Source organism: Rhinolophus sinicus, linkage group LG06 (assembly GCF_036562045.2).
Source record: "Rhinolophus sinicus isolate RSC01 linkage group LG06, ASM3656204v1, whole genome shotgun sequence".
Taxonomy (NCBI): Eukaryota; Metazoa; Chordata; class Mammalia; order Chiroptera; family Rhinolophidae; genus Rhinolophus; species Rhinolophus sinicus.
Window position 1 is genome coordinate 75,584,479 of NC_133756.1, and position 20,540 is coordinate 75,605,018.

Sequence of the window (20,540 nt, forward strand, 5' to 3'; positions counted from 1 at the left end):
TCCGGGAGGGGGAGCCGCTGCGCGCGGAGCGCCTCCCAGGAGCGCGGCCTCACCCGCTGCCGGCTGCAGGGCAGCGCTCTGCCCGCCTCAAAGGCGCCCGCTGGCCCCGCCGCTGGCCCCGCCGCTGGCCCCGCCGCTGGCCCCGCCGCTGGCTCCGCCCTGTGCCGCTCCCCATCTCCCTTGGGTTGAAGCCGGGCCTGGGTTCACTGCATTGTGGCGACTGGCGGGACCACCATGCTTAGAAGAGCGGGCACCCTCCAGGCAGGTGGGGTATCCAGGTGAACAGATGAAGGTCCATATCTTGGCTATTGTAAATAATGTTGCAATGAACATATGGCTACCTATATATTTTTGAAGTGTTTTTGATTTCTTCTGATAAATACCCAGAAGAATGGGTCATATGGTAGTTCTATTTTTAATTTTTTTGAGGAACTTTCATGTTGGTTTTCACAGTGGTTCCACCAATTTGTACTCCCACCAACAGTGCATGAGGGTTCCTTTACTCCATATTGTTGCCAACACTTGTTTGTTGACTTTTTGATAAGTCATTCAGTCTGACAGGTGTGAGATGATATTGTCTTTTTGATTTGCATTTCCTTGATGATTAGTGACGCTGAGCATCTTTCATGTTGATCATCTGTATGTCCTCTTGGGAGAAATGGCTATTCAGGTCCTCTGGCCATTTTTTAATGGGATTGTCTGTCATTTTGATGTTCACCTGTATTAAAAAGTACAAGATGGCAGTTATAAAAGTAGTCACAGGGCCGTAAAATACAGCATAGGGCTTATAGTCACTATTGTAATAATGATGTGTGGTGCCAGGTAGTTACTGGACTTACCGTGGTGATCACTTTGTGAGGTATAGAAAATGTCTAAGCGCCATGCTGTACACCTGAAACTAATATGATATTATATGTCAACTGTAATTGAAAAATAAAATTTTCTCTCTCTGGCTCCATTTTCTCCCCCTCAGGAGGCTGGGGTCTCCTCTGGGGATGGGGAGGTTCCAGCTGGTGCCCCGGGTCTCCCTTCAGGGCCAGGTGAACCCCAGGGGGAGCTGGGAAGAGGGGAGACAGGAGGGCTTTGGGATGTAGGGAGCAGCAGTCTCAGCATAGGGGGGAAGTAACCAAGTGGGGTGAGAGATGGAGAAGGGAGGGGGCCTCAGGACCCCCCTAACTATGGACCAGTGGCTGCTGGGGCCATCCCCTCCAGGTGGGGACTTGGGGGACTGGGAGAGCTTTAGGACAATTGACTCAGAAGGTGGGGAACATTCCAGGGCCAATTGCCTCTTTCTCAAAATGATTAGATCAGGTAACTTTCAGTTGGCTCAGCTGCTTATGAGTCATAGCAGCCACCACCCTCTTGGTAGAAGTTTCCAAACTCACTTTAGGACAGCATCTTGGGGTACTGATGCCCCCACCAAGTACAAAGTGTGTTAGAAACAAAGGGACATCAGTGGTTAACGGGAGGACGTTTATGAAAGTGTTAGGCCCTCTTGTCAGGTGCTACTAAAATTATTCTCAAGGTCTGTCAAACATTAAATCCTGCCACTTTAATGTCTTGCTTATACCTCATCTAGAAACACCCCTCCACTATTGTGTTGAGTCTATAGAACAAGTCTATTCAAGTAGGGTTGACCTAAAGGATGAGCCCTTACCTAATCCTGATGCTGAATGGTTTTGCAAGCAATTTTATGGATAAGGGTCTCAGGAAGGCTAGATATGCTACTGTGAGCTTATCAGATACCACTGAGGCTAATGCTTTACCAGCTAATACTTCTGCTCAAAAAGCAGAACTTATTGCCCTCATTAGAGCACTACAATTGGGCAAAGGACTCAGGCTAAATATTTACACTGATTCAAAATAGAGATAGAGCTCATTCATTGCCAGGGAGATTCAGATATAATCAAAGGAAACAATCAAGCAGATAAAGCAGCCAAAATTGCACAAAAGCCAACCCCTTATCCAGGCAGCCCTCATACCAAATGTCCAGCTTCCCAATTACACACTCAATTTCACCTTAGATTACAAGGGCAAAACAGATCTCACTCCACCCGCCCCTCCCACAGACACACCCCCCCACCCCCAGGATGGTTCACAGATAAGGAATGATTGTTCCTCCCAAAGTCTGAACAGTGGAAGGTTATCAAATATTTACATGACTTCCCAGTTAGGTGAAGATTCCTTATACAAGTTGATCTCCCATATCTTCATAAGAAAGGGATTATCTCAAACCACTAAAGAAGTAACCAGAGCGTGTGAACTTTGTGTTCCCAATGACCAAGGGAGCCACCCAATCCCACATCCTTTGTTAAAGCCAGTACAACACAAGGGATCATTTCCTGGGGGAGATCCGGCAAGTGGATTCCACCCAAATGCCATCATGCAAAGAATTTAAGTACTTATTAGTTTATTGATACTTTTACTGAGTGGATAGAAGCCTTCCCCACCCGGACTGAAAAAGCCTTAGAAGTTTCTAAGTTTTTACTTAAGGAAATTATGTCTAGATTTGGATTGCCAAGGAGCTTACAGAGTGACAACGGGCCCTCTTTCACTGCTAAAGTAACCCAACAAGTAGCCTTTGCTTTAGGAATTAAGTATCATCTTTACCCTTCCTAGAGGCCCCACTCTTCAGGGAAGGTAGAGAAAGCTAACCATGTCCTTAAGAAAACACTAGCTAAATTCTGCCAAGAAACTTCTGAAACATGGGTAACTCTCTTACCTATCACACTGTTAGTCCAGGTAGCCCCCAAGGACACCTTGAATTGAATCCCTTTTGAAATGACTTATGGAAACCCTTTTGAAATGACTTATGGAAGCCCTTCTTAACTTCAGATTTGTATTTTAATAAAGAAATTCAACAGATACTATCTCATATCATTAAGCCAAGTACAAAGGGTACTCCAAAAGTACGACAATAGCATTCTGTCTAGTCCCCTAAGACTCCGTTAGACCTTCTACTACAACCAGGAGACCATGTCTCATTAAAAACTTGGAAGGAAGGGTCCCCAGAGAGTCAACTTCAAACCAAATGGAAGGGGCCTTACCAAGTTCTGTTAGGTACCCCCAAATGCTTTCAAATTACAAAGAATCAACAATTGGGTACATCTGTCTCGAATTGAACCTGTATCTTATGAGTCCCTGCAGGTCTCTCTAGAAAGCCAGACAAAAAGTGCGACCAATTCTTGTAAATCCATAGAAGACTACAAGCTTCTGTTCCAAAAGGAAAACAGATAAGTTAGACTTGTCGAGGGGCCTTCCCCAGGAGTCCATCCCCGCTCATCATGAAAGTTTTACTTAGCATTATATCCTTTTACTCTATATTAATGGACTGCCTAAGCCTACCATAGTAAAATAACTTTATTGTCAATTCTTCTTCGATTATCACTAAGGGAGAAAATATATCTAACTGCTGGGTCTGCCATTTGAGGCCTGAGAGTCTGGGAAATGCCCAAACTAACTTAAGAGCATGTCCCATAAATAATGGCACAATAAACCAATCTTATAATGGGCTTCTCCTCCCCTCTCTTTGTTTTCACATAATCAACTTCTCTACTCACAAATTTAATTATACTACCATCTCTTTACATTGTAAAATTAATATAGGGTACATACCCTTACAATGATACCCATACTAGTGACATAGACATCTACAAAGTTATAACTAATGTAAGTCAGAGGGTAACCCTCCCTCTAGAGGGACCTATATTTAAACCTCTAAACTGGTCTAACATTGTAACACAGCACAATTTTAAATTGGATTGAATCCCCATCCGTGTACTGATTTAAATCATGCTCCTGGGTCTAGCGGGGTTGGTTGTGCCTCACGGAAATTAGATTACATTCTTCAAGGAATATTACCTTCCATTAATAGGCTTCTGGCAACAAAGGATCCTCATATCCAGTCCTCTCTCGGGCCTTTATGCAATTTCCTAACTCTGCCCAGGACATTCCCATACCAATTTAATCAAATAAATCAAACTTCCTTCCCTGCTCCTTTGGGACTTTACTGGCTTTGCAGCACCCCTAACAATTTTCTTAAGGGACCTAGAGAGCCCCTTGAGGCATGAGCCACTCTCAACTAGACAATTCCGAACATAGGTCGGATTGCACCCTACGAACCATAGCCCCAGGAGGCATTACCATTCTTTTTTTTCTAAGTTTTAGGTGTACAAAGCAACATAATAGTTAGACATTTAAACCCCTCATAAAAGTGATAACCCACCCCCAAAGCTACTACCCTTCTGACAACTTATATAACTGGTATAATACCATTGACTATCTTCCTTATATTGAACTCCACATCCCATGCCTATATATATATCTATATATTTAGTTATAGTTGACATTCAATATTATTCTACTTCAGCTTCAGGTGTACAGCACATTGCACAGTCTCTGAAGTGATCTCCCTGGTAAGTCCAGTGCCCATCTGGCACCTCACATGATCTTTACAACATTGGTGGTTATATACCCATACTGTATTAACTATCAATTTGTAGTTCTTAATACCTTCACCCTTTTCACCTGCCCCCAACCCCATTCCCTTCTATCACCCTGATAGATCTAGTACCTATCTGGCACCATACCTAGTTATTACAGTATTGTTGACTATATTCCTTATGCTATACCCTACATCCCCATGACTACAGTGTAACAACCAATTCATACTTCTTAATCCCTTCCCCTTTCATCCATCCTTAATCCCCCTCCCATCTTAAAGAAGTCCCTCTAAGATTCCTTGTAATAGTGGTTTGGTGGTGATGAACTCCTTCAGCTTTTTCTTCTCTGGGAAGCTCTTTATCTGCCCTTCAATTCTAAATGACAGCCTTGCTGGGTGGAGCAAACTTGGTTGTTTATTGTTGCTTTTTATCAGTTGGAATATTTCCTGCCACTCCCTTCTTGCCTGCAAAGTTTCTGTTGAAAAATCAGCTGCCAGTCTTATGGGGGCTCCCTTGTAGGAAACTAACTGCTTTTCTCTTGCTTTTTTTAAAAAAAAAAAAATGTTTTATTGGGGAATGTTGGGGAACAGTGTGTTTTTCCAGGGACCAGCAGCTCCAAGTCAAGTTGTTGTCCTTCAATCTAGTAGTGGAGGGCGCAGCTCAGCTCCAAGTCCAGTCACCATTTTCAGACTTCAGTTGCAGGGGGTGCAGCCCACCATCCCATGTGGGAATTGAACTTGCAAACTTGTTGTTAACAGCTCGTGTTCTAAACAACTGAGCCACCAAGCTACCCCTCTCTTGCTGCTTTTATGATTCTCTCTTTGTCTTTAACCTTTGACGTTTTAATTATGATGTGTGTTGGTGTTGGTCTCTTTGGGTTTATCTTGTTTGGGACTCTCTGTGCTTTCTGGGCTTGTATGTCTATTTCCTTCACCAGGTTAGGGAAGTTTTCTGTCATTATTTCTTCAAATAGGTTTTCAATTCCTTGTTCTCTCTCTCTCTTCTTCTGGTATGCCTATAATACAAACGTTAGTAAGTTAGATATTGTCTCAGAGGCCTCTTAAACTCTCCTCCATTTTTTGTACTCTTTTTTCTTTTTGCTGTTCTGGTTGGGTGTTTTCTGCTACCTTATCTTCTACATCGCTGGTTGGATCCTCTACTTCATCTAATCTACTGTTGATTCCCTGTAATATATTCTTCATTTCCATTATTGTATCGTTTATTTCTCACTGCTTCTTTTTCATGGTTTTAATCTCCATTTTTATGCTTCCTATTTCTCTGTTAAAGTTCTCCCTGAGATCACTGAACATTCTTATAATCAGTGTTTGGAACTTAGCACCTGATAGATTGTTTATTTCCATTTCACTTAGTTCTTTGTTTGGAATTTTGTTCTGTTCTTTTATTTGGGATGTGTTTCTTTGTCTCCCCATTTTGGCTGCCTCCCTGTGTTTGTTTCTATGTATTAGGTAGAGCTGCTATGTCTTCCATTCTTAGTAGAGTGGCCTTATGTAGTAGGTGTGCTGTGGGGCTCAGTGGCGCAGTCTTTCTGGTCACCTGAGCCACGTGCTCCAGGTGTGTCTCTTGTGTGGGTTGTGTGTACCCTCCTCTTGTAGTTGAGCCTTGGTTGATAATTGCACATCAATGTGAAGGACTGACCCTTGGGCTCACTAGTTGTGAGGACTGGCCTTGACTATAGTGGAAGAGTTGTTGTGCAGGGGCTGATCCTACAGAGCAGGATCTGCCTCAACAGGGCTCTGGTGCTGCCCAATCTGCCCCTTGGGTGTGTTGTACTTGGAGACAGCTGGGTGATGCTCCAGCTCATTTTGAAGCTGGCCGCTGGGGGCACCAGCCGGACCACCTTGGAGGGGACCCACTGTAGGTCAAGTTCAGCCACAGCCCGTGCCCCACACAGGGCCACCCAGTGGGACCCAGAAAGAAATCCGTAGGTGGTTGCTGTCTGTGCTGTGCTTGGAAGCACCTTGAGAGTCCAAACCAAAGCCGGCTGCCACTAGTGATGGTTTAGGGCAGCTCAGCCAGAGTTACAGGACACATTCAAGCCAGATGCTGCTTGTCTGGGTTCTGGAACATTTGAGCAACCCTAAGAAAGTCTGCAGCTTGAGCCAAGCCTGGCGATCTGCACACACAAAAACCACTGCAAGCGGCCTGGGTTGTGCCCATATGTTGGGTGGGGCCAGGTCTCAAATCACCATGATATGGCAAACTAATGGGGGAGACTCAGATATGGCGGCTGCCTGCATCTGCAAGTGGAGAAGGGAAGAGCTCAGCAAAGAAACAATGGCTTCCACCAGCTCCCCTATCCAGGAGAAAGCCACCTCTCCAGCCCCCCATCCCAAGCTGGACAACTCAGTTCCCCACCATATGTTCCTGCTGCCTTTCTAGCTGCTGCCGCAGTGCTGGAGCTCAGAGCAAGTGAGTCTGTTGGTGGGTAAGTCTGTGTGCAGTCTCTTTAAGAGGAGCACCTGTGAGTGCAGCTGTACTCAGTCTCATTCAGTCACAATCTCTGCTGGTTTTCACAACCAGAAATTATGGGGACTTCTCTCCCTGGCACTGGGCAGGAGTGGGGCTGGGACCTCTCACTCCTCTGGGGGAGGGGGATCTCCACAGCTGAAATATGTCTCCCAATCTTTAGTGGTCACACAGGGGTATGGAACCAGCCCCACCCACGTCTCTGCCCTCCCTACCATTTGGCTTCTTCTGTGCATCCTTAGTTGAAAGGCTTCAGTTCAGCTTGATTTTAGGCAATTCTCATAATTGTTGTTTTGTAGATTAGTTGTAATTTTGATGTGGTCAGCATTACCATTCTTAATATAACAAAGACACACAGCTTAATTCTTACAGAGGCTATTGGAGCCTTTTGGGCCTTGAGCCTTGGTCCCATGCAGGATTTACCTATCATGAAATCACCCTTAGAGAAATAATTACATGAAGAGGGCTTTACGGACACTGCCCACACATTAGGGGCATTACAAATGTGATGCAGAGTCTCTGGTCCCGCTCTCAGCAGGTGGACACAGAATAAGGTGAGGCCAAAAAGGAACAACAATGGAGCCATCGATAGGGGAGTCATACCACTATATTCTCGATGGCAGCTGGTTGAGACACAAAAGCAAACATCTGCGAGTACCCCAACAAGGGGTCTTTCTGCACCCCAATCTCACTGGTGGCAGGGCAAGACACAGTAAATGGTATCAACATGATCTGCAATCCATAATCCGCTTGGTAACTGCACTTGCTCGCTGCAATCTGCGCTTGCTAGTGTAGCCACGGCAGTTATATTAGTGGTTAGTGGCTAACTGGTTAGAGCTGATGGCCAACTAGTCACAGCTGAGGGCCATCTACTACCTGAGCCAGCACCTTTTCTCATGAGGTCAAGAGCCTGGAAACTGCTCTCTGGGACTCCATCCCTACAACAAACCTCTTGTCATGCGGGAGACCCTGCTCGCTGCGCCATTTGTCGTGTGCAGAGGCCTGCTCGCCGCGCCATTTGTCATGCGGGGTGGCCTGCGGGGTCTCTGGTCCTGCTCCCCACATAAGAACGCAGGATATGGTGAGGCCAAAAAGGATCACCCACGGAGCCATAGGTAGGGGAGTCATACCACTATGGTCTCACTGGAGGCTGGGCCCACTGGACGCGCGACCTGCCGTCAGCCTTTCCGCAACCGACCGACGACTCTCCTCCACTCTCTCGACTCTGTTCCTCTCCTCTCTTCCGCTCTCCTCGGCTCTCCTCTTCCACTCTCCTCGGCTCTGCTTGGCTCCTCGGCAATCCTCGGCAGTCCTCAGCTCTCCTCCGTAGCAGTTATACCAGCGGCCAATCAGCTAACCGGCCACAGCTGACGGTCAATCAGCCACAGCCAACAGCCATCCACCACCCGAGCCAGCACCCTTCTACGTGAGGCCGAGAGCCTGTAAACTACTCTCTGGGGCTCTGTCCCCACACCTCTCTAAGTTGATGAGCAAATGTTGTTGATGACAACCGACTAGCCAAACAAGGGGGGTGTAGATGCTGTTATCAATAAAACCTGCTGCACTTATGTTACCGAAGAGTGGGCTCTTCTTGGCACGGTGTCCAGGTTCTTGGCGCCTCAAGCAAAGAACTGAATGAGACACAGAAATAAAGTGGTAAAGAATACTTTATTAGTGTCATGCGGGGTCTCTGGTCCTGCTCCCCACACAAGAACGTAGGATATGGTGAGGCCAAAAAGGAACACCCACGGAGCCATGGATGGGGTTTCATAGCACTACAGTCTTGCTGGCAGCTGGGTTGGAGACACAGGAAGCATGCTTCACATGATCTGCAATCCACCATCCGCTTCTCTGCCAACAATCAACCCCCTAGCGCAGCCACGGCAGTTATATTAGTGGCTAATGGCTAACCGGTAACAGCTGATGACCACCCAGCCACAGTGGATGGCCATCTGATTACAGCTGATGGCCATCTAATAACCGAGACAGCACCTTTCCACGTGAGGCCGAGAGCCTGGAAACTGCCTCTGAGACTCTGTCCCCACAATTAGAAGAGACAGTACACTCCAAAAAAATAGGAGTGGACCCAAGCAGCAGAGAACGGCTCAAGGGCTCATTATTAAAAGAAAAAGAACACTCCAAAGGGTTTGGAGCGGGTCCTGAGGAAAGGCAAGGCTCAAGAGACTCAAAGAGCTCAGATTGGTGAGGACTTGGAGTTTTCATCCTTTCCTCTCTAGAATGGGCTGTTCCTTTCCAGACATGGGACCACTTGATTGACACCTGTGATTGACAAGAGGCTATTACCTCATCTTTTCAGATGCCTATGTTCTTTCCCAGAATTCAGTCTGTTATAATGAACTTCCAGGCATATGTATGATACTCTAATGATGGTATAATGAGGCCCAGGTGAAATGAAGGTTGTTATGGTCTTTACTGAGAAGGTGTGAGTGGCTGGTTTAATCTAGTTGGGTATTTTGTACCCATTTGTTCCTCATAGGAGTAGATAATTACAATGAAAAGGGGAAGTTTTGGGCGGAGAGGGGTGGTCTTTTGGGTAGTCACATTCTATGGGTTGTGCAGGAATGCAGAGACCCGATACCTAGCTCTAACTGCCTGCCTTGTTTTCCCCTTGAGAGACATGATCCCCATAAAATCTTTATGGGAAGTTGAAGGACAGAAGGTCTTTTTTTCCGTATCTGCTTCCTGGTGGACAGGGGCTATGGGGACGGAGCCAGGAGAGCAGTTTCCAGGCTTTTGGCTTCATGTGGAAAGGTGCTGACTTGAGTAGTAGATGGCCATCAGCTGTGACTAGTTGGTCATCAGCTGTAACCAGTTAGCCATTAGCCACTAATATAACTGCCGTGGCTATGCTAGGGGGTTGGATGGTTGGCAGAGAAGCAAACCTCAGACTGCGGATCACGTGACCCCTGTTTCCTGTGTCTCCAACCCAGCCGCCAGCGAGGATATAGTGGTGTGAACCCCCTATCCATGGCTCCATTGGTGTTACTTTTTGGCCTCACCATATCCTGCATTCTTGTGTGGGGAGCGGGACCAGAGACCCCGCATGACAGGGGCGCAGAGCTCTCCCTACCTATTAGGGAATTCATTAGCCACTAATATAACTGCCGTGGCTATGCTAGGGGGTTGGATGGTTGGCAGAGAAGCAAACCTCAGACTGCGGATCACGTGACCCCTGCTTCCTGTGTCTCCAACCCAGCCGCCAGCGAGGATATAGTGGTGTGAACCCCCTATCCATGGCTCCATTGGTGTTACTTTTTGGCCTCACCATATCCTGCATTCTTGTGTGGGGAGCGGGACCAGAGACCCCGCATGACAGGGGCGCAGAGCTCTCCCTACCTATTAGGGAATTCATGGAACTCTCTCCCTATCTGATCTTAGATGAGAGGAAGGGGTCTTGAGATTCACCTGGAAGACCGTGGTGGCTTCTTTGGTTGCTACTGGCAATTTTGCTGGGGTATCCTCTGTATCCCCAAGGCTCCTGAATCAGGAGAAATAGATTTTAATTAATAAATCTGTTAGCTCTGTAGAGCCTGTGGCCATTCAACAAGTCATTCAGGTGTTGTTAATTGTCCAGGAGTTAGGCCCGGAATGGCTAGGAGAGAACATTAGGCTTCAATGATTACAATCAACAAGTATAAATCACAAGTTTTAGGGTAATTATCTAAAGCAGGGGTAGGAGCTAAAAAACTTGAGAAAAGGAAACTTGAGAGGGAAACTTAAAATTTCTATAGGAAAGAAAACTTAAAAGTTTTTCAATGGGGACGAGCTACTCAGTGGCCCGTATCACTTACATAAACAGTTCTGGAACTGTAGAAACCAACATGAAAAAAATATATAATCAAGCTTAATGCTTGCATTGCTATAACAAAGAAAACAAAGATTTACAAAACACACTTAAGGGATGGTTTCCTGGTTTTACCTGGCTATTGCCCTTTTTAGGACCACTAGTATCCTTAGTTTTACTGTTAATCTTTGGACTTTGTATTTTTATTCTTCTTATCAAATTCATATCTTCCAGGCTACAATTTCATGTGAAGATGATGGTCACACAGGACTTCTAATCGGTTCCAGTAACAAACCAGAATTCATGTTCTGAGCCCCTGGTTTCCCTAGAAGACTCTTCCAAAGATTTTTATTCCCAACAGAGAGGACTACCGCCCTTTCTCAGCCTAACAGAAGTAACAAAAGACAGATTTTTTCATCCTTCAACAACCGTTTAAGATTAAGGGAATAAAATCGCTGAGGGGGGAAATAATAGAGGGAAGGGGCAGAGGGACTATTTTGACAGAAGAAGAAGTAGGAGGTTGTATTCCAAGCCTGCTACCTGCCTGCTACCAGACACAGATCTCAGGCACACAGTAATCAATCACACAGAACAGACCATCTGTAGCCTATGGAGCAAAGACATTCCATTCTAATGGCCATTCCCGAAATTACACCTACTACACACTAGCCACAGGCTGTACCTTACAAAAACTAAGGATAAGCCTGCCCCTATTCTTTTTGTCTCTTGCTTCTTTCCTCCTTTCCCCCACACCAGGAACTTTTCCATGGGAACAAGAAACACCTATAAACCCTACACAAATGGGCAGAGGAGTCTCTCTTCCACTAGGGGTTAGAGACCACCACTCCATCTGTGGAGTAGCTGTGGGGACAGAGCCCCAGAAAGTAGTTTACAGGCTCTCAGCCTCACGTGGAGGGATGCTGGCTCGGGTGGTGGATGGCCATGGGCTGTGGCTGATTGGCCATCGGCTGTGGCCGGTTAGCTGACTGGCTGCTGGTATAAATGCTGCGGCTACAGAGGAGAGCCGAGGACTGCCGAGGAGAGCCGAGGACTGCCGAGGAGAGCCGAGGACTGCCGAGGAGTCGAGGAGAGTGGAAGAGAGTCGGTCGGTCAGCAGAAAAACGGACAGCAGGTCACGCGTCCAGTGGGCCCAGCCTCCAGTGAGACTATAGTGGTATGACTCCCCTACCTACGGCTCCGTGGGTGTTCCTTTTTGGCCTCACCATATCCTGAGTTCTTGTGTGGGGAGCGGGAGCAGAGACCCCGCAGGCCGCCCCGCCCGAAAAATGGGGCAGGGAGCAGGGTCTCCCACATGACAGTAGCCTTTTCTTGCTTACACTCTGCGAAACAAACTTACTTTCACTTTAAACTCTACCCTGACATTTGAGGGCGTTTTTTCCAACCCAGGCCTGCAGGGAGGGGCTTTGGTGACCCTGCCGCTAACCACCAAGGGCTCCGCCCCGGTACCCCACCCACGCGCTGAGGTTCGGCATGTGCGCAATTCTCCCCAGGGCCAGCGGGCCTGGGTTTAAGATCGGTGGGAGGCGAAGACCAGGGCAAACCGGAGGCGCAGGACGGCAGAGGGCCAGGTCTGCGGTTCCGGTGGTGAGGGTCTAGGCTCCGAGGGCCACGACAAGCAGGAGTGCGGAGGTGCTGAAGGTGGGGGCGTCTCGGGGCAGGTCGGGGTCCGAGGGACGAGAAGAACTCCCAGGCTACCATTTAGAGACCCAGCGCGAGGACGCAGGGGCTGTCTCTGTGGAAAGCGAACCCCAGAGGGCGGGCCTTCTTCTTGTTTACAGAAATCCGGCTCTTTGGATCGCAGCTCGTCTGTAGCACAGTTGGGGTTTGGCTGAGTGTGGTCCCAGGGCCTGTGCCTGGTGGTTTCCAGTAAGCCTCAGATACTGCCCACCCTCAGTGTCTTCTCTCTGCCCTCTGATGCCTCTTCCGGAGCTGCAGCGTCGCCCCCTTCCCCTCTGCAGGTCCTCACCCGGGAGCCCCGTTCCCACCGGCCTGCCCTAATTTCTCACTCTTCTCTGTTTCGGATGCACAGGACCTCTGCCCTCCCTCTTCTCTGTCCTGCTAAAATCACCAGTCCCCAGTTGCAAACCCAAACACTTCTGATCCATCCTAATTCTTTCATTAATTCAGTAAAATTTATTGAGTCCTTCTTGTTTCCTGCGCGCTCAGACCCGCCAGACAGCCCTTGCCTTCAGAGCGTCCATGTAGTGGGACCAGGACCAACTGAAGAAGGAATTACAATAGAGACTGGGGCTTGATGCTGGGGAGAGAGCGGGTGGAAGGAGTGCAGGGAACTGTGTCTAGAGGACGAATCAGAAGCCTCCTGAGGATGTGATGTTGGGGCCATTACGCTGCTGAAAGGGATGGGAGTCAGCTGACGTGTTTTCAAAGGCTCAGAGGTGGCTCTGGGGATTGGAAAGGTTTCTGGGTGGCTAGAGGTGGAAGCTGAATGGGGGGGGGGGTGCCAGGTGGTGGAGGATGTGCCATTTAAATCAAGGGGCTTTGAGCTTGTGAGTTTGATCTACTGCCACTACCACACTTACTTAATTACCGAAAATGTGGACTTGAATTATTTTCTACACGGAGAGCAACAGTAAATGGATTTTCCTCACTGAAAATATTTATGAGTTTTAAAATTAAAAAACAGTACAGTTTCAAACTTATCATGTATTAGGTCAATAACATCCAGAGATGTATCGAGCAGCCTTTCTCTTTATTCTCTTTATTCTGCTTCCAGCTCCTGCATCATGGATGCTCTTTCTGAAGCAAATGGCTTCTTTGCCCTCCACCTTCTAAAGGTACTATGTCAAGACGATCCTTCTCACAATGTGTTTTATTCTCCTGTGAGCATCTCCTCTGCCCTGGCCATGGTCTTCCTGGGGGCAAGAGGAAACACCGCTGCTGAGATGGCCCAGGTAAACCTGCCTCTGTGTCCCCTGGGAGAAAGAGGGGACTGCCTTTTTCGTTATTCTGTTCTTTGTAACTATAAATATTCACTGGTCCTCTGTGTGTGTGTGTGTGTGTGTGTGGGGGGGGGTTCTTCATACTTGATGAAGTTTCCTCTGTTTTAGGCTAGCCAGCTTGTGAACCCTTAAAGGAGTGATTTCTGAGAGCCCCCAAATTGTGTGGTGACTTTAGGAGGTGTGACATTGAGAGTTCCTTATACCCTATTGTTAGACTAGACAATAACGGGCACTCCAGGACTAGCTCTTGGTTTCTAAGTTGTCAGAGATTCAAAGCGATGTGTTTCCCACTATTTCTGTATTTCTGCCCATTTTGTTTGAATTTTTAATGCATTTAACTACATTTTTTGGGGTAACTTTCCTCTAGTTAGTACATACTCAAGCTTTCATTGGGATGCAAGATTTTTAAATAACTTCTTTTCTGACGCCCTCTTGTCTTGTCATTTTTCCCTGTTACTCATCTTTATATGAAAAAGATCTATTTAGGCAGAAAGCCAACTCTTTTGCTCCTCTTCATTCCTTATTCTCCTTCCTTCATTCTCTTCCTGCCTCCCTCCTTCCCTCCCCCCTCCTTCCCTCTTTCTCTGTTATTTTCCCTCTGCATCTTCCCTCTACCCCCTCAAGGTGTTGCTTCTCTAGTACATCCTAAATACCCACTTTAAATAAAAAACAATGTCCTTTTAAAGGAAAATTGGGAGGAGAATTTAAGAAAAAATTTGCTTACAATTTTTTTTTGAGATCCAAGAACAATGTTGACAATTTTAAATTATTTTTCTCAACAGGTGCTTTTTTTAAACACAGAGAAGGATATTCATGGGGGTTTCCAGTCACTTCTTGCTGAAGTGAACAAACCTGGCACTAAATACTTGCTCAGAGTGGCCAACAGGCTCTTTGGAGAAAAGACGTATGAATTCCTCTCAGTAAGTTGAATCAACAGAACAATAAAAGTTGTATTTAAAGTATAGAGTCAAAGCGAAAGACACTAGAGATCTGAAGCTTATGGTAAACATTGTTTTAAAAAATCATACTTCTATAACTATAACTTGAATATTTAAAATGTGACTACTTCCAATATTCATTTATCCCTTTCTGGTATTCATGGCTTAGTACTTGCTTATTTATAAACTCGGATAGTTTAAGATCTTGTTGACTAAAATATGGTCACTTTGAAGAGATGTATGCTCCTTTTTATAAAAACCATGTAATTTGCAGGATTTTTGGCAACTTGCTGATACTTTATTTCGGACTGTAGCCTCATTGAACACTTTTCTCTCCAAAGACCTTTAAGGAATCCTGTCTTCGGTTCTACGATGCTGAGCTGGAGCAGCTTTCCTTTGCCAAAGCTGCAGAGCCGTCCAGGAAACATATCAACACTTGGGTCTCAAAAAAGACTGAAGGTCAGAATCGCATGGTATTCCCCCTTCGTCACCCCCCTCTCCCTTCTCCTCTCCCTCCCCCTCCTCCCTTTCCTTCTCTCTCTCATCTTCCCACTCCTGCTCTGCTCCCTGCTCCTCTCCCTTCTCCTGCCCCTCCTCTTCCTGCTTCTCTGGTTTCACTAGTGTTTCAGAGGGTCAGAGTAAGGTGATAGGCTGGCCCTCATGGAAGAGTTGAACCTTAATCTACTCACAGATGCTCAGCAGGTCAACAACAGAGACTTAATGTTGTCCATTCTCCCAGGACCAGAGTGACTGATACAGATGTCGAAAGAAACTCACAGGCCACATTTCCAGTTTAATAACTGCAAGTGGACATGCTTTTACTTGGGCTGTAAGGCTCACATGCTGGGTGAATCCGTCATCTCTGTAGGAAGGAGACTCGTGGTCAAATCTTCCCTGAGTCATACACTTGGGCCTCCTCTTTCCAGATTCTCTGTGTCCCTCCATCACCACCGTCTTCACTCTACACGTTAAGCTTACTTATTCTACTGCTTCTTTCATGTCTTGCACTTGCACTCCCTGAGTTAGACTTGATAGACCTTGTTGTGACAGGCCCACTGCAAACCCTGGATGAGGACTGTTCGGTTCTTCAGACTGAAATCACCCTTTGTGTAGGGTTGAGCCTTATGTGTTTTCATTTCAGAGAGTGGCATGTTCGGATCTTGGACCCCTCGATCCATGGTAGTGTGATGTTTTAACCATTCAGGCCCCTCTGTACCAACCATACTTAGTACCACTGGGAACGTTCCTATTGCTGTTAATAAACAAGACAGTAATGTCTTGTCCTGTTACCACTTGAAATATTTACCGCTTATGCCATCTGGAGGCAGTGAATTAGCAGAGATGTTCTTACTACATTGAAAAGGTACACCTTGATATCCAGGGGAAGAGGGATTATCCTTCTCTTTTCCACCTTAGCTTTTCCAGGAATGTCTTGTGTTGTGTTTGGAGGATCAAATAGTGAAATCTCTTCTAGAGGCTTCCAGAAGCTTCTCAATACACCTGCTGCCCATTGCCAGCTATTTCCCCTTTGAGCCATTCATTCTGGCTTCCTGAGGCGTGTCCACACGTGGTTGTGGAATGTTATCAGTGCATGTAGCTTTGGAGCATTAGGTACAACCCTCCACTTAACCACATGAAATAACAAGGCCCCTCCAGCCCATCTCTCATTTCCTGCTTGTTTTGTTCTCCAACCTGGTGTAGTGTTTTCCCTACGTGATTTAGAAGTGTTTCAACACCACTAACTTTGTAGATGCTCCTGAAGTATTGGTGATCACGAATGCCACTTGTATGTGTTGTTTTCGACCTCTGTATGTCGCAAATCAAACTTAGCAAATTTGAAAAACGTATGTTCGGTTCTTGACTAACAATCAAGGAGCTGCCGATAAACCTTACCATGGTTTACTAATCATGCTTTTATAACAATCGACTGAATATCTTCTCTCCTTTTCCCAAAAGGTAAAATTCGGGACTTGTTGCCAGGTAACTCTATTGACGAACAGACCAAGTTGGTTCTTGTCAACGCCATCTACTTCAAAGGAAGATGGACTGAAGAGTTTGACAAAACATGCACAATGGAAATGCCTTTTAAAATAAACCAGGTGGGGGAAGCTTTCAAAAGTCCAGCTAGTTTGATGAAAGAATTGAATGGAAAAATTTGACTTTGTAGAAGCATAAATGATTGTTTAAAAATAATTGAAACAACACATTTCTGAATGAGAATTTAAACTCAGTAGAAAAGAACTAAAGGAATAAAAATATTTGTTGCCTGTAATTGTTTGCATTTTATCACTGCCCTTGTTGCCTCTGATAATTTCTCATACATTAATTGCTGACACCTAGTTCTGCCAACTTTAAGCCCAAGTTGTTCAGATGGAAAGCAAAAAAAATTAGGTGTTAAGGAAATGTGACATATGTGTGTGTTAGGGAGATAGAGACAGAGAATGTGAAAACATAATTTTTAATCAGGTATTCTAAATATTAAAATAAATATAGGTTGAATTTCTGTTAATTCATGTATCATCATTCACAAATTATTTATAAATTTCTAACATGAAAACTAAGACCTTAGTCTTGACGTTGAAGTATAACTTCAATTCAGGCAGTCATTAAAATAGCCAAATCCCCCAGGCCCTAAAATATACCATTTTAATAAAATTAGGAAACTTACACAGGTAGCACCTGACTCCCTTTTTCTTGGTATAAGGTGTACTTTATATAATCCGCTCTCTTGTTGCAAAATGGGGAGGGGGAGAACTGTTCCAGCATTAATTTTAGAAACTATTCTAAATTTTATAGTCGGTAGTGCATATCAACTTTTAAAAGTTAATGTAATAAGTACAATAGTTCAAGTAACTTCTGCATGCATATACCTTTTAATAATTTGCAAACTATTGCCTTGGGTTAGAGTATCAGAATTCGGACAATGGAATTGAAATGCATGAAGGTATGTGTGGTTCTGTATACTTGCTGCCACACCGCTTTCTGAGAAGGCATCTCCATCCACACGCCAATCACAGTGCTGTGAAACTATAAGTTTCATCCCACTTTACCATAAAACCTTTTCCTAATTAAATAGAAATCATTTGATTATATTATTTGCTAAGTTTATTTGTGGGGCATGTTTTAAATGAGGAAAGTCCGTCTTCCCCCTCTGGAAAATTCGGAGTAGCACATTCATTCAGCTGAATAAATCATCTTCTTAAGGTGCCATGGCAAGCACCAGGTCCACTCACAACCGATACCTTGTAATGATGATGGAGGAGTGGGTGTCAGCTGGAGTACAAGTATTGTTTCCATCGCGGGTGCTAAAAACGCTCCAGGAGTCAACTGCGCTCTTTGGAAATGCTCACTGCCCTTTCCAGGGTCTGTTTTGATGTCGGTGCTCATGTGTGTATCCCTGTCAGAAGGAGCAAAGGCCGGTGCAGATGATGATGCAGGAAGCAGAGTTCAACCTCGCCTACATCAAAGAGGTGCAGGCCCAGGTCCTGGAGCTGCCCTACGAGGGCAAGGAGCTGAGCATGCTCATCGTGCTCCCGGATGACGACGTGGACCTGAGCTCGGTGAGCTGGGCCGGGTGACCCCTTTGTGTCCTTCCTTAGCGGATAGACTGCAGCACTGCTTTCACCTGTTGTGTTTGCCTTTCCAGTTAGGGTTTAGGGATGCGGGCGGCCGGGCTGTGGAGCGCCGTACTCAGAAGGTGGGCACTGGCTCAAACTGTCACTCAGGACCCCCTTCTCCCATTAGTAACTATGTGACCTCACCAAGTTCTTTACCATACCTCGGCCTCTGTTTTCTCATCTCTAAACTGGGGATAATGATGCTATCTCCCTGGTAGGGTTTTAAGGAAGACAAAATGGAAGTGATTCAGGGAACAAGCTTAGCACATTGTCTGGTACATAGAAGCCCTGTGTAAATGGGATCCACTATTCTTTTCATAGTCATTGTTATTAGCATTCTATTTTAAAAACTGAGAAGCGTTGTCTCGATCCAGAACCTGAAACAGTGAATGAGAAAATCTTACACATTGACTTAACAAGGGGGAAGGGGATGAGGGTGGCGGCCAGCACTCAGGGCACAGAGCCAGGAACAGCCCAAAATGGCACTTGCCACCCACCTTGTTTTCTTTCCACATGGGTTCTTAGGGTGAGGGGATCAAGCATTGCCTAGGAGGTTCTAGGCCCCACACTAGCGTTGGGGTGCAGGCAGTGCACCCATGTCCCAAGGGGCCTGTGTGAGTGAAGCTACAGCGTTTGCTCTCCCTCGGTCCATCTCCCTGTGACATCTCTTGTCCAGAAAGCATGCTGGATGCCCCTCTGGGCAGCTTTCCCTTCATGGGGGTCTATGCTGGGCACCATATCTTTTCCAATCTTTTTTCTTAGCAGCAGTGTCTTGTTGTCTTCAAACCAAAAATAGTTAAAAGGAAAAAAGCACGCACAGCTGGGCATTGACAATTGTCAGGGTAAGAGAACTTCTCTCAGAAGTTGCTGGGTCAGGAGAGGAGCCGCCAAGGCCTTTGTACCTCTAGGCGGTCTGAGGTCTCCCCTCTTGGCTAGGAAGCCGTGTGTGTAACAGCACAAGTGCAAGGTCTCACAGTTGCCGCTGGTCCTGTGTGACCATCAACACCCATCATCTGTAGGAGAGGAAAGCATACTTGCGTATGTCTGTGTGCATATTTATATGGGCTGAAGGATGAATCCTGAAGTCTACCTCTGGTCTTTCAGGTGGAAAAAAATCTCACTTTTGAGAAATTCATAGCGTGGACCAAGCCAGACTGTATGAAGTGTACAGAAGTTGAAGTTCTCCTCCCAAGATTTAAACTGGAAGAGGATTATGACATGGAATCTGTGCTCCAACGTTTGGGATTAATTGATGCCTTTCAAGAGGGCAAGGCTGACTTTTCCGCAATGGCAGCCAAGAGAGACCTGTGTCTGTCCAAGTTTGTGCACAAGGCTTTTGTGGAGGTGAACGAGGAGGGCACGGAGGCCGCGGCTGCTTCGGCCAGTGTGGTTGTGGAATGTTGCTTGGAAGATGGGCCCAGGTTCTGTGCGGACCACCCCTTCCTTTTCTTCATCAGGCACAACAAAGCCGACTGCATTCTGTTCTGTGGCAGATTTTGCTCCCCATAAGGGGGTGCACTTACTGTGCCTGTGAGCCGTTCCCTCTTTCTGTGTCCCCAAATCTCACTCGACAGCTTGATCACAGCCAAGTGCAAAGGTGAGGGCAGATTCCTCATCTGCTGAACGATTTGCCGTGTTCTCCTCACTCAGCTGCCCCCATACTGACCGCTCATTTACACCACTTAACCAAGATCGTGGGACACATACCTCAATGAGTCCCTGTTGTATCTAAGATACAGTCCAAATCCCGTAGGCGGGCATGCGAAGTTTTCCTATATGGCCCTAGATATTCCCCACGTATTCCTCATGCAATTCATTCTAGTTACACTGTGCTCTGCCCTGTACCTCAAGTCTTATCACATACTTGCCTTAGCCTGACTGTTTCAATTGTAATAAAGCTGCTAGCTATTGGACTGTTTTATTGTTTTTCTGGTGCTTGGAGTTCCTAGGAAGTTTCTTAGTGCACATTTTTATTTTATCATTTTTGCAACATTCACGCATCACCAAGTATATGCTAAACACTGTATCAGGCTCTGGGGATCTTTTGACACCTGGTCTTTAATACCCGTGCTTGAATGATGTCACTTTTACCTCAACCATGTTGTGTAACTTATCACGTGATGCCTTTGTATGTGTACACCTTTCTTTACATTTTTGTATTTGTCCACTGCCATCTCTAACAGTAAAAATTCCATTCAAGCCTTAAGGCTCATTTACAATATCATCGCTGATAAATTTTTCCTTTTCTGCCTCACCACATAGGCATTTTG

At 46.0% G+C, this 20,540-nt stretch overlaps 1 protein-coding gene across 12 annotated transcripts; it reads left to right on the forward strand.

Moving 5' to 3' along the window:
* Nucleotides 1–101: 101 nt before the first annotated feature.
* Nucleotides 102–20,188, forward strand: LOC109458595 (serpin B9). Of its 12 annotated transcripts, none has more exons than XM_074335293.1 (8): nucleotides 102–265; nucleotides 6,752–6,872; nucleotides 13,490–13,667; nucleotides 14,498–14,635; nucleotides 14,995–15,112; nucleotides 16,610–16,752; nucleotides 18,058–18,213; nucleotides 19,375–20,188. In XM_074335293.1, exons 1-8 carry the CDS (start codon nucleotides 235–237, stop codon nucleotides 19,777–19,779), a joined length of 1,290 nt encoding a protein of 429 aa, XP_074191394.1. In that variant the 5' UTR covers nucleotides 102–234; the 3' UTR covers nucleotides 19,780–20,188. The 12 variants fall into 12 exon arrangements, with proteins under 12 accessions (XP_074191394.1, XP_074191396.1, XP_074191398.1 ...); XM_074335297.1 differs by lacking the exon at nucleotides 6,752–6,872 and adding an exon at nucleotides 10,969–11,908 and having other exon boundaries at nucleotides 127–265; XM_074335296.1 differs by lacking the exon at nucleotides 102–265 and adding an exon at nucleotides 10,969–11,908 and having other exon boundaries at nucleotides 6,747–6,872.
* Nucleotides 20,189–20,540: the final 352 nt, after the last annotated feature.